At 40.1% G+C, this 16010-nt stretch overlaps 1 protein-coding gene across 5 annotated transcripts in view; it reads left to right on the top strand.

The window, feature by feature from the left end:
* The window catches only part of CDON (cell adhesion associated, oncogene regulated), a 107340-nt gene that overhangs the window by 86870 nt on the left and 4460 nt on the right, over positions 1-16010 (top strand). For 4 of the 5 annotated variants that reach the window (XM_032167849.2, XM_032167847.2, XM_058446292.1 and 1 more), the window contains one exon: positions 15167-15510. In XM_032167849.2, the coding sequence (XP_032023740.1) occupies positions 15167-15510 (344 nt within the window). The remainder of the gene's footprint in view (positions 1-15166; positions 15511-16010) is intronic. The other variant, XM_032167846.2, reaches the window with a different exon arrangement.

Below are 16010 nucleotides of genomic sequence, written 5' to 3'. Positions count from 1 at the left end.
CTGGCAATTTCCTGCCAATCATGTCTTTTTGATGAAGTATCATCTTAATATCAAGAATACATCCCATTTGCTTAGAAGGACTTACATGACCTCTGCCATTTAAATGACCTTGGATTTGTGGCTATTTGTATGTGTAGTGTGTGTGTGTGTTTGTGTGTGTGTGTGCGTGCTTGTGTATGTAGTATTTTAGTATTTGAAAGTTTTTATTATACAGTTTTTTTTCCTTTAAGACAATGGACAATTGTATTTCTATTAATTTTCAAGTTAATGACTTACTACATTTCATGTGTGTGGGTTTTACTGTTATCTGGGAATTTAGGTGAGTTCTCTTCAGCTTGGAACACCAGATTCTTTTTCTTCCTGGTTTAAATTTTCTTCCTCATGAGAATCTACCTGTTTAGCACAAGTCTTTACTTGCCTGCATTGCCTTCAAGGTTAGCCAGTGTCTCACCTGGCTCCCAGGAGCAACTGTATGATTTTGACACTTAATAATTGGACAGAGAAGTATCAATAAGTACCTATCTTCAGCTCTAGAAAATTTGAATTATTAAATGTAAAGATTTTAAGTCTTTTCACTTTGGAATTGAGAACAGGTATCTCCTCTTAAGATTTTACAAATGACAAAATTTGTAAAAAGCTGTGAATGCTGAAAGGTAGATGATACGTGATTTACTCTCAAAATATAGAAAATTGTAGTCAATTTATGCTTTTAGAATATCGACATTGTTACTATGAATGAGTTTGCATTTCTGAATGTCAGCTGAAATAGTGTAAACATAAAAAGAAGCATGATGTCAGTTGCTATATGAGGGCTATCAAGTGAGCCTCATAGGGTTTTTGGCTGTTCAGTCAAACAAAACAAACATTTACTGAGCACTACCCAGGCTCTGGACTAGGTTCTGAGGTGTTTCCCTGTAGAAGGAATGTAAGAACAGTCATGGACGTAGAAAGGATAATGTTTACATAAGAGTGAATAGGCGACTTCAGTGGTTCTCAAACTTTAGCGTGCATCACTTGAAACACTTAATAAAAATGCAAATTACTAGGCTCTACTCCTTCTCCTATTCTTAGACCAGAGTTTCCGATTCAGCAGGTCTAGGGTGGGGCCTGAGAATTTGCATTTCTAATGAGTTCCCAGATGGTACTGATGCTCGTGGTCCTGGGACCATGCTTTGAGAACCACTGGAATAATTTGACAAGCTGTGAAGTGCACCTAGAGAATAGTAGGATATTAAAATTGGAAAACTGGACCGAGTTTATATCATGGATAACCCTGAATGTCAAGGTTTAGTAGTTTATTTAATGAACAAGTCCTATTAAATACTATTACTTAATAATAGTCCTATTAAATATTATTTATTAAATAAGCAAGTTTATTTAATAAACAAGGCCCTTTATTGAGTGCCTGTCATGTACTAGGTACTGGCCTAGGCCCTGCCTTCAGAGAGTCCATAGTCTAACAATAGTGATTCTCAGGCAGAGGTAGGGATATAGGGAGTAGAGTTTGAAGAAGCACGTTGAGTTTTATAATTTTATATTTAAAGAATAGAAAAAATCTCTATGTCTGTAATGTCTATGTATACAAGGGTATACGATTTTTATATTAATCAAAAGGGGATATGCGTTAAATGTTGAGAAACACTGGGGTAGCAGCATCATAATTGTTGCAAAGCTTGTTGAGAACGGGAATGATCTGTTCAGATATGCTCAGGCGGGATGAAAGATGGCAGTGCACAGGAGGGAAGGGAGGGAGGGAACCAGTGAGATGTGGGTAGAACAAAGGCCTCAGCCTTCATGAGGGAATGGGGATGAAGAGGAAGGGATGAGTGAGACTGCAGACGTAGAGTCTTCAGGACTTGGCCATTGACTGATAGGGATCTAGAAAAACAGAAGATTCCAGATGCGTAAGAAGTTTCAAACATGGATGACCTGGGTGGTAGTCATAGTAATAAGAAACTTAATAAAAATCTGTGTCATGAAAAGGTGATGAATTTGGTTTTAGAGTTGAAGTATGAGTTGATACCTTAAGTCAAGGAGAAAGATGAAAATGCTGGTCTTGGGTTCAGGGGGTAGAATGGAACTATGATACAGATTTAGGACCATTTGAAGTTCTATCCAAGTAATAGAACTTAAAAACAGATGACATCAAAGGAGACAATATCCTTGGCAGATTGATTATTTTTATATATTTAATTATTTGATGCATTTATTTGCTTTTATTTCTTATGTATTTAAAGTGATTAGACATTCTCTTTATAAGGCATCATATCTTTTATTATTTTTTCTTACTGCCTTGATACATCTTCAGAGAATAACAGAGATAGGAAAAGGAGAATGATAAAATAAGGAGAATAAAAAAGAAAAAGAGAATTCCCTCCCTCCCTCCCTCCCTTCCTACCTACCTACCTACAAATGTTTGCTGCAGGTCTGTAGTGGGCCAAGCACCAAACTAGGTACTGGGGATATGGCAGTGAGCATAACAGGCATTGCTCCTGCCTGCGTAGAGCTTAGAGTTTAATAGGAGAGACATATCTTTTAAGAAAATGACATAAATCGGCTGGGTGCGGTGGCTCACGCCCCTAATCCCAGCACTTTGGGAGGCTATGGTGGGCAGATCACCTGAGGTCGGGAGTTTGAGACCAGCCTGACCAACATGGTGAAACCCCGTCTCTACTAAAAATACAAAAATTAGCTGGGCATGGTGGCAAGTGTCTGTAATCCCAGCTACACGGGAGGATGAAGCAGGAGAATCACTTGAACCCGGGAGGCGGAGGTTGCAGTGAGCCAAGATCATGCCACTGCACTCCAGGCTGGGCGACAAGAGTGAAACTCTGTCTCAAAAGAAAAAAAAATGACATAAATCATAAAAATGAATATGTAATTAAATCTGGATGCTTTAAAGGAAAAGTAAAGAATGTGGTAGAGAGGAAAGTCCTCTCTAAGCAAGTGGCATTTTGCTGAGCTCTGAAGATTTATAAAATTAGGTCTAAGGGAAGGAGATAGGTTTAGAGCTTTCCAGACAAAGGGGACCACTTATACACAATCTCTAAAACAGAATGCCCGAATCCTCAAAGAACTTAAAGAAGGCCAACATAGCAGAAATCTAGTAAGTGGAGGAGTCAGAATTAAAAGGTGAGTGAAATCAGATCACACAGAGCCATGGCACGTCTGTGGATGGTTTTAAGCAGGAATTCGGTTGTGGGTTTTTTTTGTTTGTTTTGTTTTGTTTTTTTTCTGAGACAGAATCTCACTCTGTCACCCAGGCTGGAGTGCAGTGGCACAACCTTGGCTCACTGCAACCTCCACCTCCCGGGTTCAAGCAATTCTCTGCCTCAGCCTCCCAAGTAGCTGGGATTACAGGTGCCCCCCACCACACCTGGCTAATTTTTTGTATTTTTAGTAGAGACGGAGTTTCACCATGTTGGTCAGGCTGATCTTGAACTCCTGACCTCATGATCCACCCATCTCGACCTCCCGAAGTGCTGGGATTACAGGCCTGAGCTACCACTCCCAGCCGAATTTGGGTTTTTAAAGAACACTCTGGATGCAGTTTGGAGACTAAATTGGATGGGGCAGGAGAGGATACCCGGAGACCAGTTAGATGGCTGTTGCAGTAGCCCAGATGAGAAACAGTAGACTAGCATAGTTGTAGGGAGAGAAAGTGAAGAATTTTGAGAGATTTAGGATTTAGAAAGAGATGAGTCTGAGGGATAAAAAAAAAAAAAAAAGACCAAGTAATTGTTGAAGAGGCCAGTGGAGGAAGCAGTTGAAGATGATGTCTAGGTGTCTGGGTGCAGTCATTGAGGCAGAAAACACTGCAGGAGATGAAGAGGAGCTGCTACTCCACAGTGTACTTCTGCGAAGTTGTCCTCTGAGATCTGGTGGTGCCTCTGCAATTCGCTGTCTTTGTTCCACAGATACTAAGAACTGGAGAAGTCTTGCGTGGGGCCTTTCCCATATGGACTCCTACCTGCCCTGTGCCCTGCCGCTCCAGGTTCTTTTTTCTCTGCCTTCTGTTGTAAACTTAAGCATATTTCTTGGAGTGAGCTTTTAAGAAACAAGACATTGCCAATCCTTGACTCCTTTTATCACCCATCTATTTTAGTAATAACCATCTGGAGGGAAAATGTTGCCTCTGTTATGTAAATGAGTGTATGATGTGAAAAGTTGAGAACAGGTGAGGAGTGGGTGCACTATATAGATGTGTGGGGAAGTTTACTTGATTCTGGGGCTCTTGTGACATGCTATAAATGACTGCTTGCCTCATTGTGTTCCATTACCTTGAATCCTTTTTAGTTTCTTTTGGTTTTCTTTTGTTTTTTTGAGACAGAGTCTCACTCTGATACCCAGGCTGGAGTGCAGTGGTGTAGTCTTGGCTCACTGCAACGCCACTTCCTGGGTTCAAGCGATTCTCATGCCTCAGCCTCCCTAGTAGCTGGAATTACAGGCATGTGCCACCATGGCTGGCTAATTTTTTTGTATTTTTAGTAGACACAGAGTTTTGCCGTGTTGGCTTGGCTGGTCTCGAACTCCTGGCCTCATGTGATCTGCCCACCTCGGCCTCCCAGTGTTCTGAGATTACAGGCGTGAGCTACTGCGCCTGACCCCTTTGCAGTTTTTAAGAGTAATATGTAAAGCTCACTATGAACATCTAGAAAGAAGCATATTTAATGCAGCTTTGCAGAGAGCCAGTTCCTTACACCAGAGACCTAATCAAGAAATCCTTGTGCCATTTGGGTATTTCAAGAGTTAAATGGATTTTAATCAAAAAACATCAAAAGCTTTCTACCCTTCTCTTCTCTTCTTCTCTCCTGAATTCAAAAGGCAGTAATGCAGTTCTGGATATGTAATCAAATGTGGCTTATTAGTTGCTTGGCTAGTTTAATGGAAAGGGATTGACATTAAATTTGGTCTTTTTTTAGCATCAGCCTTGATAATTTGTAAGAGAGAGTAGAGAGGACACTGATGAAATTCACAGATGAACGAACTGAGAGATCCCATCAGGAAGGAATGAGAAATTAACTTGAAGGGTCTTAGAGAGACTGGAGATGGACAGGAAGTCTCCCAGCAAAAATCAGCTTGGAAAAATTATATAATTCATCTGGGAAAAAAAGTACAAGTTACATGGCTGATAGTCAAGAGAAGTAGTGAAACTATTGAGAACAGTGCTTTAGAGAACAAAGATACTACAAATGACTTCAGAGTTTTGTATAATGACAACCTTAAAAGTCCGTGTGTTGGATTTGGGAATGCTCTTTCACCACCTTGAAACCCTCCGTGGATGGCAGATGTCCTCTGATGACAACAACATGTAGAGATGAATATGAGAACATTAATTATTATTATTATTTTATTTATTTTTTGAGATGGAGTCTCGCTCTGTCGCCCAGGCTGGAGTGCAGTGGCGTGATCTCGGCTCACTACAAGCTCCGCTTCCCGAGTTCACGCCATTCTCCTGCCTCAGCCTCCCTAGTAGCTGGGACTACAGGCGCCCGCCACCACGCCCGGCTAATTTTTTATATTTTTAGTAGAGACGGGGTTTCACCGTGTTAGCCAGGATGGTCTCGATCTCCTGACCTCGTGATCCGCCTGCCTCAGCCTCCCAAAGTACTGGGATTACAGGTGTGAGCCACCAGAGAACATTAATTATAATAGTAGTTCTTTCCGGCCTAAGGTTTGATCTACCAGTCGGTTTGCTAAGTATGAAAACAACAGTTGCCCAGTTCACCTGAGCTTTTTCTTCCAGCAGAAAACATGCATTCAGCTTCTCTTCCATCTATGGTAATCTCCCTATTTCCCTAAGAAATTCAGAGTGCTGTGTTGAATTTTAAAAATTGATCAGTACTTTCCTTTTGGGGAAATTATATATCTCCCCAAGTCTGTCTTCTACTTCTAAGATGGAGACGTAGGGCCTGTTGTCAGGAAGTCAGGGAGTCCAGCTTTTTGTCTTTCTTTATAAGCTCGTGTGTGTCTGTCAACTTGCCATGTTCAGGAATACACTCAGTCATTTGTTGTCACTCAGCATTTACTGTCATGTTTTATGTGACAGCTGCTGATAAATTAATTCCCAAAAGGAAACTCCCGCTCTAATGCTGCGGTCATCGCAGCATCCAACAGAGCAGACATCGAGAAGGGAAGACAGCCATGGCCCTGGAGTGGTACCATCAGGGTTCTTTAGGTAGTCACTGATAAGCTCCCGAAAATAAGAACTGGGTCAGCAAAATGACACAGTGACAAGTGGAAACAGCAGAGGTGAGTGGAATTTTAACATAAACTACCGGCCAGGTGTGGTGGCTCACGTCTGTAATCCCAGCACTTTGGGAGACTGAAGCAGGCAGATCGCGAGGTCAGAAGTTCGAGACCAGCCTGACCAACATGGTGAAACCCCATCTCTACTAAAAATACAAAAATCAGGCAGGTGTGGTGGTGTGCGCCTGTAATCTCAGCTACTCTGGAGGCTGAGGCAGGAGAATTGCTTGAATCCGGGAGGCAGAGGTTGCGGTGAGCCGAGATCGTGCCACTGCACTCCAGCCTGGCGACAGAGCAAGACTCTGTCTCAAAAAAAAAACAACAACATAAACTACCACCAAGATGTAACTATTTTAGAAGTCTCAAGAATATATGCATGAGAATAAGCATCACACATCCAAGAAATTCACGGATAGTTCCTTCCCTCTAGGCATAATCAAAAGAGGAAACTTAATGCAAACATTATATAATCACCTAATCAGAGTAATTCTGTACATAATCATGCTTAACAAATATTCAACTGTGTAATCAGAAGTGGAATATTTCAAATACATTCTAGAAAATATTTCAGAGGTGTTGTATAGTTTTACAAGAATATTCTTCCAAGCACAATCCTACACTACTCTTCCAATCTTCTATTTCCTAGTCTGTGTTATTCAGAGTGTTGCTTAAAGAATATTTTATTATTTTTTGTGATACCACAATAGAGTCATTTTCCTATCTTTCAGATTGGTCAGACAGGCCTTTCCTGTGTTACTAAAAGGTATCTTAGTAAACTAACAGGTCCCAGGCCACCTGAGGTTTTACAAAACAGCTTAGATTTTTGTATGTAGCAAGATGCATAGAGCTACATTTACTCAATGTTTTTAAACTTAAGATTAAACAAAGTAGTTTCACTGAGCTAGCGAAAACTCAGTAAAAACTTTTATTCCACGTGAAGCCAGTAATAACTGCATTTGAAAGACCATTTGAGAAGCCTAAGATAGTGAAGTTACAAACTATTTGCATTATATAAACTGTAAAATGTGCATTGTGAGAGCATTTTATTGAATGTCATATGTTTGCGGACATTTGTCCTGTTTTCTTATTTACTACCTTAGATTTGTCTCTTAAGTTTACATATGTACAGATATGATTTTTGTGATCATCTAATTGCTTTGGAAATTTTAACTAAAGCATTATTAGTAAAATATTTGTTTTCACGGGCCAGGCGTGGTGGCTCACGCCTGTAATCCCAGCACTTTGAGAGATTAAGGTGGGCGGATCACCTGAGGTCGGGAGTTCAAGACCAGCCTGACCAACATGGAGAAACCCTGTCTCTACTAAAAATACAAAATTAGCTGGACATGGTGGCACATGCCTGTAATCCCAGCTACTCAGGAGGCTGAGGCAGGAGAATCACTTGAACCCAGGAGGCGGAGGTTGCAGTGAGCCGAGATCACGCCATTGCACTCCAGCCTGGACAATGAGAGTAAAACTTCATCTCAATAATAATAATAATAATAATAATAGTTTTCATATATCATATTTGGTTATATTCAGAGCAGACTATATTCCTTTTTAGCAGACGATGTTCTTTATGCCTGTATCTCAACATGTAACCCCTAAGTTAAAGCCATTTTTATGCTGACACATGTAGACATCTGGAATTGAACTAAAAGTAATATAACTAAATCATTTACATTTGGTTAGCTAATTGGTTAATTACTGATGACTATGAGTTAAGATTCAGTGTACTAGAAAATTTTAAATCAATATGGTTTATGCTGAAATTCAGGTTACAGTTGCTTTACAGATCTAACTCCCAAGTATGTTACTGTCAACACCACTCTAGTGATTGAGGGTCATAGTTCAGAATAAAGTAAACACTGCTATGATTTCCTGTTTTACTTATCTGAAAAACAGATGCTAAAGAGTAGGTAATAGGAAATTGTACTTCTCTCTTGCTAAATATCTGTAATTTCTTTAAGAAGTGTGTGTATTTCATACGCCAGTTAGCTCCCAGCACATAAAACCTGTGTCGACACGCTGATGACCACACTTGCGGTTGGCCCTTATGCCTCTGTCTCGCCCGCCCCTCCAGTCCTGCCCCATGCGTAAAACTTCACTGTCACTCTGACAGAAGTACTTTACAAACTATTAGTCTGCCTTTAGACTTCATTAAAAAATCTCATTCTGTAACTTGGCTTTAAATTAAAGACAAGAGCAGAAAAAAAGAAATTAAACAGAAGGAAGCAGAAGGCTTTAAGGGCATCTCATTGTCTGGCAAGTCATCATTGTTTTGTTATATCAACATTATGAGTTCATTCAAGTTCATTCTATGTAAACAAGTTATTAATTTCTAATATTTTGTAGGGAGCTGTCCTAGGTTTTCAAATTCTGGCAAATATGTGTATGTGTGTTTTTTTTCCTACATCTTAATTTTACTTCTTTTAAATGAAAACTTTTCTTTCTGATCTGATACTTCTTCATCTTTAAAATATAGGTTTTAGCCAGGCTTGGTGGCCCACACCTGTAATTCTAGCACTTTAGGAGGCTGAGGTAAGAGGATTGCCTGAGCCTAAGAGTTCAAGGCCAGCCTGGGCAACATAATGAGACTCCTTCTCTATAAAAAAAATTTAAAAATTTTTCAGGAATGGTAGCATGTGCCTGTAGTCTGATTGAGTCTGATGCAATATGGAAGAATATACTGGGACTGGTCTCTTCCTAGAATGTGGGAAGTGCCCTATTCTCATAGCCTCAGCTACTCTGGAGGCTGAGGTGGGAGGATCACATGAGCCAGGGAGGTCAAGGGTGCAGTGAGCCATGATCGTACCCAGCCTGGGCAACAGAGTGAGACTCATAAAGAAAATACAAGTTTCTAGTAGCTTTTTATTACCTCCAGATTCTTGCAGAGCAATGCGACATCAAGGCAGAAGATCACTTAGTGAATTTTAGGCCATCACTGTTGAGGGATTTCATTAAGTACCTGACTGTGCTGTGTGTCCTAAGGTATCTGACACTGAGAACTGTCATTGCCTTTGCTCCAGGAGATTGAAGTGTAAGTCAGACAACTTTGAAGCAGACAGATAATAGAAGGACCTTACAGATCACAGAATCAATATTGAACTAGGACAGAAATAACTACTATCATGATACAGAAAGCTCAAGGTGTATCTGTTCATTCTCACTTTACTATACATGTCTCATCTTACTATTGGGCATGGGCTGCTATAAGGTACTTTGACTATTAGTTTAATTGTTGCTCCCTGATCATTAAAAAAGGAAAAAGTCTGGTGTTTTAATGTTTATCATTTTTAAAAAACATTTTTGAGGTCCTATTGTGTGTCATTTTCTATGTGCTTGGTGCTAGCCATTATGACATTAGTTAGAGTTTAATGTGAATTAGGACTTTTACCACTTTCCAGACAATACAAATACTTTAGAACATTTTAACTCCATTTCCCTCTCCAGTGTTTTGTGTTATTTTCGTCATATGTTTGTATTCTAAAAATATTTAAAATCCTCTAAGATATTAAAATTGCTGCTTTTGCAATCCATATTTATTCAGAATTCCCCGCATTCCTTTTTTGTTGCTACTCATTCCTTTCTGTATTTCCTTTTTTTTTTAAATCTGTTGCTAGTCATTTTCCTTCAACTTGAAGAACTTCCCTTAATATTTCTTATAGTACAAGACTGAAGGTGACAGATTTTCCCAGCTTTTTTATCTAAGAATATCTTTAATTTGTCTTCCTTTTTGAAGGATTTTTTCTTTTTTTTTTAACTGCTAATTGACTTCCAGATTGGCAGTTACTGTCTTTCTGTACTTTAAAGACATTATTCTGTTACTTTATTGCTTCCATCATTTCTGTTGAAAAATCATCAGTACAGCTATTGTTGTTCCCTTTTTCTTCTGGCTGCTTTTTTTGATTTTTGTCTTTGTATTTTGCTTCTACCCATTTAATTATTGGCATTGATCGGTGTAATTTTCTTTGTATTTATTCTGCCTGGGGTCCACAGAGCTTCTTGGATCTGCAGCTTGAGCTTTCATCAGGTTTAGAAAACTCTTAGCTTCTATGTCTCCAATGCGGCTTCTGTTCCATTCTCTCTTTTCCCCCTGCAGAGAGGCTCCAGTTAAACACAGTTTTTCGCCATACGGTGCCTCCTATGTTCCTTCAGCTGCTTTCATATTTTCCATCCCTTGTCGTGGGAACCGATTGTGCTTCGTGGTCAACAATCCTCTTCGCCTGTGCCCAGCATGCTCTTATCCCCATGTGTTGAGTTCTTAAAGTTCAGTTACTTTACTGTTAATTTCAGAATTTCCAAGTGATTATTATTATTAGATTCTAGTTCTCTGTTAAAATTCTTGTCATCTACTTTATTGAATGTATTCATCCAGTTTTTAAAGTCTTTGCTCACTCACTATCTGCATCACTTGTTTTTCTCTTGTTCTTGTCTCCTGATGTGCCCAGTACTTTTTATTGAATTTTGTTTTATTTTTTTGAGACAGAGTTTCGCGCTTCTTGCCCAGGCTGGTGTGCAATGGCGTGATCTCGGCTCACCACAACCTCTGCGTCTCAGGTTCAAGCGATTCTCCTGCCTCGGCCTCCTGAGTAGCTGGGAAAGGCATGCGCCACCACGCCTGGCTAATTTTTTGTATTTTTTAGTAGAGACGGGGTTTCTCCATGTTGATCAGGCTTGTCTCGAACTCCTGACCTCAGGTGATCCACCCGCCTCGGCCTCCCAAAGTGCCGGGATTACAGGCGTGAGCCACTGCAACCAGCCTTTTTATTGAATTTTACACATCAGATAGACAAACTTGCAGAATTTCTGGAAGATGTTTTCCCCTCTGGAAAGGATTTACTTCTGCCTTTGGCAGCCAGTTGGACAAAGGCCAGATCACTTTAAGTCATTCTGGGATTGACATGATTTGCTCCTGAGTTGCAGTCTTTGTAAAAGCCCTCTCTGCTCTCTTCCTGCTTCACTCTAATTTTTAGGGTGTAGCCCTTCAAGGGTCCCACTTAAAAGCTTGGGGTGTTTACTGGGCCTTTTCTCCTTGGCAGACTCTGAACTCCAATTTTTGTCCTCCCAGCACCATGAAACAGCCAAAAGCTCTGCTCAGCTTCTTATCTGTCTCTTTCTTCTTGACGCCTCCTTGTTTCATCCTGCACTGAATCGGGCAGATGCCTCCAGAAGAAAAGTGGTGCTGATGCTCAGGTCCACTTGTACGTTTCCTGCAGAACCTCAGCCCCTCGAGTGCTTTGGTAGCCTTCACATGCCTTTAACAGATTTAAGACAAAATTCCTCCATTTTTTTTCTAGTTGTTGGTAGCAGGAACAATCAGAGTTGTTCTGATAAAAGCTAATCAGCCATAGCCAGAAGTCAGGAATTTAATTTTTTTTTTTTTTTGAGATGGAGTCTCGCTCTGTTGCCCAGGCTGGAGTGCAGTGGCGCAATCTCGGCTCACTGCAAGCTCCGCCTCCCGGGTTCACGCCGTTCTCCTGCCTCAGCCTCTCCGAGTAGCTGGGAGTACAGGCGCCCGCCACCACGCCCGGCTAATTTTTTGTATTTTTTAGTAGAGACGGGGTTTCACCATGGTCTCGATCTCCTGACCTCGTGATCTGCCCGCCTCGGCCTCCCAAAGTGCTGGGATTACAAGTGTAAGCCACCGCGCCCAGCCAGGAATTTAATTTTTAAGAATTATTTTTGGCCAGACGTGATGGCTCACGCCTGTAATCCTAGCACTTTGGGAGGCAGAGACGAGTGGATTGCCTGAACTCAGGAGTTTGAGACCAGCCTGGGCAACACGGTGAAACCCCATCTCTACTAAAATACAAAAAATTAGCTGGGCGTGGTGGCATGCACCTATAATCCCAGTTACTTGGGAGGCTGAGGCAGGAGAATTGCTTGAACCTGAGAGGCAGAGGTTGCAGTGAACCAAGATCACTCCATTGCACTCCAGCCTGGGCAACGGAGCGAGACTCCTTCTCAAAAAAAAAAAAAAAAAGAATTATTTTCAACAAAACGTGGCAGCCATATAGGTTTCCCCGACGAAAGGTATTTCTGATCTTTTGATATTAGAGTCCTTCTTCCTCTCTAATTCCATAATTGTTATCTAATGTAATTTTCCTGATTGTGAGATGATTGAGTCTGATGCAATATGGAAGAATACACTGGGACTGGCCTCTGGTTAGAACGTGCGAAGTGCCCTATTCTTGTCAGCTACACATCTATGATTTATCTCAAAGTTAATTGCTCCCAGTGTCTTTTATCTTTTCTTAGATAACACTACATTATATTGATTATATTGTAACCTTTTTTTTTTTGGTCTGTCTCCTTTGCTAGACTGGGAGCTGGAACTCTGCTTTACTTACCTTTGAATTTTAGACATCAGATACACAAACTTGCAGAATTTCTGGAAGATGTTTTCCCCTCTGGAAAGGATTTACTTCTGCCTTTGGCAGGCAGTTGGACAAAGGCCAGATCACTTTAAGTCATTCCGGGATTGACGTGGTTTGCTCCTGAGTTGCAGTCTTTGTAAAAGCCCTCTCTGCTCTCTTCCTGCTTCACTCTTCACTCTTTCAGTGCCTACCACCATTTCTGACCTAAGGAAGGTATTTAGCAAATGCTTTCTCAATAAAGGGTTCTTTCAGATAAGGTTAGTTATATAGATGGATAATCATTAAATTCTCAGTAGTAGTAGTTTGAATTCACAAAGGCTTTTCTCCCCCCAACCTTGCCCCACATTTCACCCTGTTTAGAGTCTGTAGATTCCATGCATTGAATACATTCAGGGGGACTTGGGGGTTCCCTGAGTATTGGGAGACTAAGAACAAAATGCAGGAAAGGAAGACACTGATCACATGGACATTTTTAAGTGGGTTTCAGATTAGTGCTCGCCTTTGCCAGCATCCAGAAAATTTTTTTATAAGTTTAGGGTTGAATAAAATAGACAAGAGAGTAAGTCAGGAATGCCGTACTCTTCTGCAGTCATGACACGTCTAGACCAGTGCTCTGATTGTGGCTCCAGTTAACGTCCTTCTGCACCAGAGCTTTCTTCACTATTTATTCACTGAAGACATGCGTGGAAACACATAGGTTATATCTAAATCAGGCATTTTTTTGCTATAGAATTAAACATTGAAATTAGAGTCATATTAGAAAATACCATACTCAAATTATTCTGCACAGATGAATACTTGTCACACTTTACTTACCAGGTGACTGGTCTCTGAATTTAATTATCTATATAGCGAGTATATTTCTGTATTTGAAATTAAAGTTGGAGTTATTTAAATTAAAGATTTGGTTTGCTGACAGATTATCTTATTCTCTTTCAGGTTCATATCTGTCTTCATGCTTAAGATTTGGTATTTCCAATAACTTGAATGAGTATAACTGCTAGCAACAGTTGATTAGACTTTTACTGATTTTTCTTTGCCCCAGAAACATATCAGCCCATGTTTAAAGGATGCAAATCCAAATAATTCTTATCTTCATTGCCTAACATTATCTAGCTCCAGGGTACTACTGGTCAGTCCTGTGTGTTTCCTACCTAACATGTCCAAATCAAAGCCCAGTGCAATGTCATCTCCAGACTTTTCTTACTCCCAATTTTAGGGGGAAAAAAAAGTGTCTCTGAGGCTCCAACTTCCAGTAATGGTGAAATAGCTTGATCATCAACAGATAATAATGATAAAATCTGGATAATTTGAAAGTATAGGAGAATAAGCAGAAGCAGGCAGAAACTGAATAAGAGTCTACCCTTGAAATAAAATGTGTGAGATTTATGAGTTTATGGGTTTTTGTCTGAAAGCAGTCTCCAATCTTGGGGCAAGGATGCAAGCAGAAGCTATCAGAGAACTGAGTTTGATGCCAACAGAGCAACCAGAAAATTAAAAGGAAAATCTAGTTTAAAAAAAAATTAGTATACACGTGAAGAAACAGGAAAATGTGATAATTACTTAAGGGAAAAAAAGTAAATAGAAACAGACTCTGAGATGACCCAGATGTCACGATTAGCAGATAATGACTTTAAGCAGCCATTATAAATATGTTCAAGGATTTAAAGGAAGGTATACACATGATAAATGAACATACGGGGAATTTCAACCGATAAACAGAGCTGGTACAAAAGACCAAATGGAAATTCCAGAGCTAAAGAGCTTAATAACTAAAATGGAAAATTTACTAGATGAGCTTAACAGCTGTTGGAGACCAGAAGTTAACGGACAAGAAGATAGATCAGTAGAAATTGTCCAGTCTGAAGAACAGAAAGAAAAAAATTAAAGAAAACACACATTGTAGGTAAAGGCGGGAAGTAAAAGTAGAACAAAATTGACATGAAATGCTCAGTGGTAATAAATTCCAGCAATTAATTCTGTGAAGAAAAAAGTTGAAAAATTAAAAATTCCTGGATTTTGAATGTCTAATCCTTATAGCGTTTCCTCCAAGAATGAGGGGAACACACCATCTGATTTCAAAGCAGGGTGTTTTTGGTTAACTTTCCTAAGGTTGTTTCTTTCATGTGTCCATACATTTCTTAGCTTCCTGTCCTCCTCTTCCTCTTTTATTCTCTCATTCTTCCCAGTAGCTAATGGCCTTTTCCTTCTGGGTGCTACTTTTGGGAGCCAGTTAGTAATGAAGTAGATGACTTCTGACAGTGGACTGAGACAAAGGAAGCCTGTGTGCTGGGACATTGAATAAGGACGCATTCTTAAGTATTCTTTTGGTGTATTCTCCTGTTGTATGGCACTTTCACTATCATTTTGAAATTCTCAGTATTTCAAATCATAGTGAATCATTTAGTTGTTTTTAAGCATCACTCTTTCTTAAGAGTCTGTGAATACAGAATACCAAATGATATTTCAGAATAGGCTTATTTTAATTATTGGTTCCTCTAGTCACAATTCTGTTTCTTTTGATTTAAACTCTGCAGGTGTTTCACCAAAACCAATAGCACTTTCAGCAGCAGCCCTCTTCCTGTGGTCCCTGTGGTAGCACCTTATCCTCGGGATGGTTTGGAAATGAAGCCCCTCAGTCACATGAAGGTGCCTGTATGCCTGACTTCCGCAGTCCCTGATTGTGGCCAGTTGCCGGAGGAGAGTGTCAAGGACAATGTGGAACCAGTCCCTACTCAGCGTACCTGCTGTCAGGACATTGTAAATGACGTCAGCTCTGATGGCGCAGAAGATCCAGCAGAGTTCAGCAGAGGTCAGGAAGGCATGATCAACCTTAGGATTCCAGATCGTCTTCAGTTAGCTAAGAGCTGTGTATGGGAAGGTGATGCTTTCAGAGTTTCTCCTCTATGATTAGTTTACATATTTCTTGGGAGACTGGGCGGGGTGCTGGGTCCTTCAAGAAAAGATAGGACTCAAGATAAAGGATTGTTTGAAATTCTGTTATTCCTCATGTCCTTCATCTCAGGCTGTCAGTCCTATCACACTTTGGAAAATCTATTTGGAAATAGGCTTTGATTTCATTCGTAGGGTAACAGAAGACTTGCTGGAAGAACGCATTTTGTGAACATGAGCCCCTTTTTGATTTGAGTTGGTTCTGGAGTTGTAACCTTTCAGGTGGTTATTTTAGGGCTTTTAAGGGGTTGCTTTACTCCTCAGGTGAATTGTATAGCTTCTCATGAGAGTTCAACTTTATTTTAAACCTTTTAAACCTTCTGTCTCCCTCAAATTCAAACCAAACACAAACCAGGTTCTATTTATGCTCGTTTTTCTTTCTTCTTGGCTCAAAGTGTGAAGAAGTTTTTAGACTGCTTTGTAAAAATC

The sequence above is a fragment of the Hylobates moloch genome, unplaced genomic scaffold (genome assembly GCF_009828535.3).
Source record: "Hylobates moloch isolate HMO894 unplaced genomic scaffold, HMol_V3 SCAFFOLD_11, whole genome shotgun sequence".
Taxonomy (NCBI): Eukaryota; Metazoa; Chordata; class Mammalia; order Primates; family Hylobatidae; genus Hylobates; species Hylobates moloch.
This window is presented reverse-complemented; position numbering and strand designations above follow the sequence as displayed.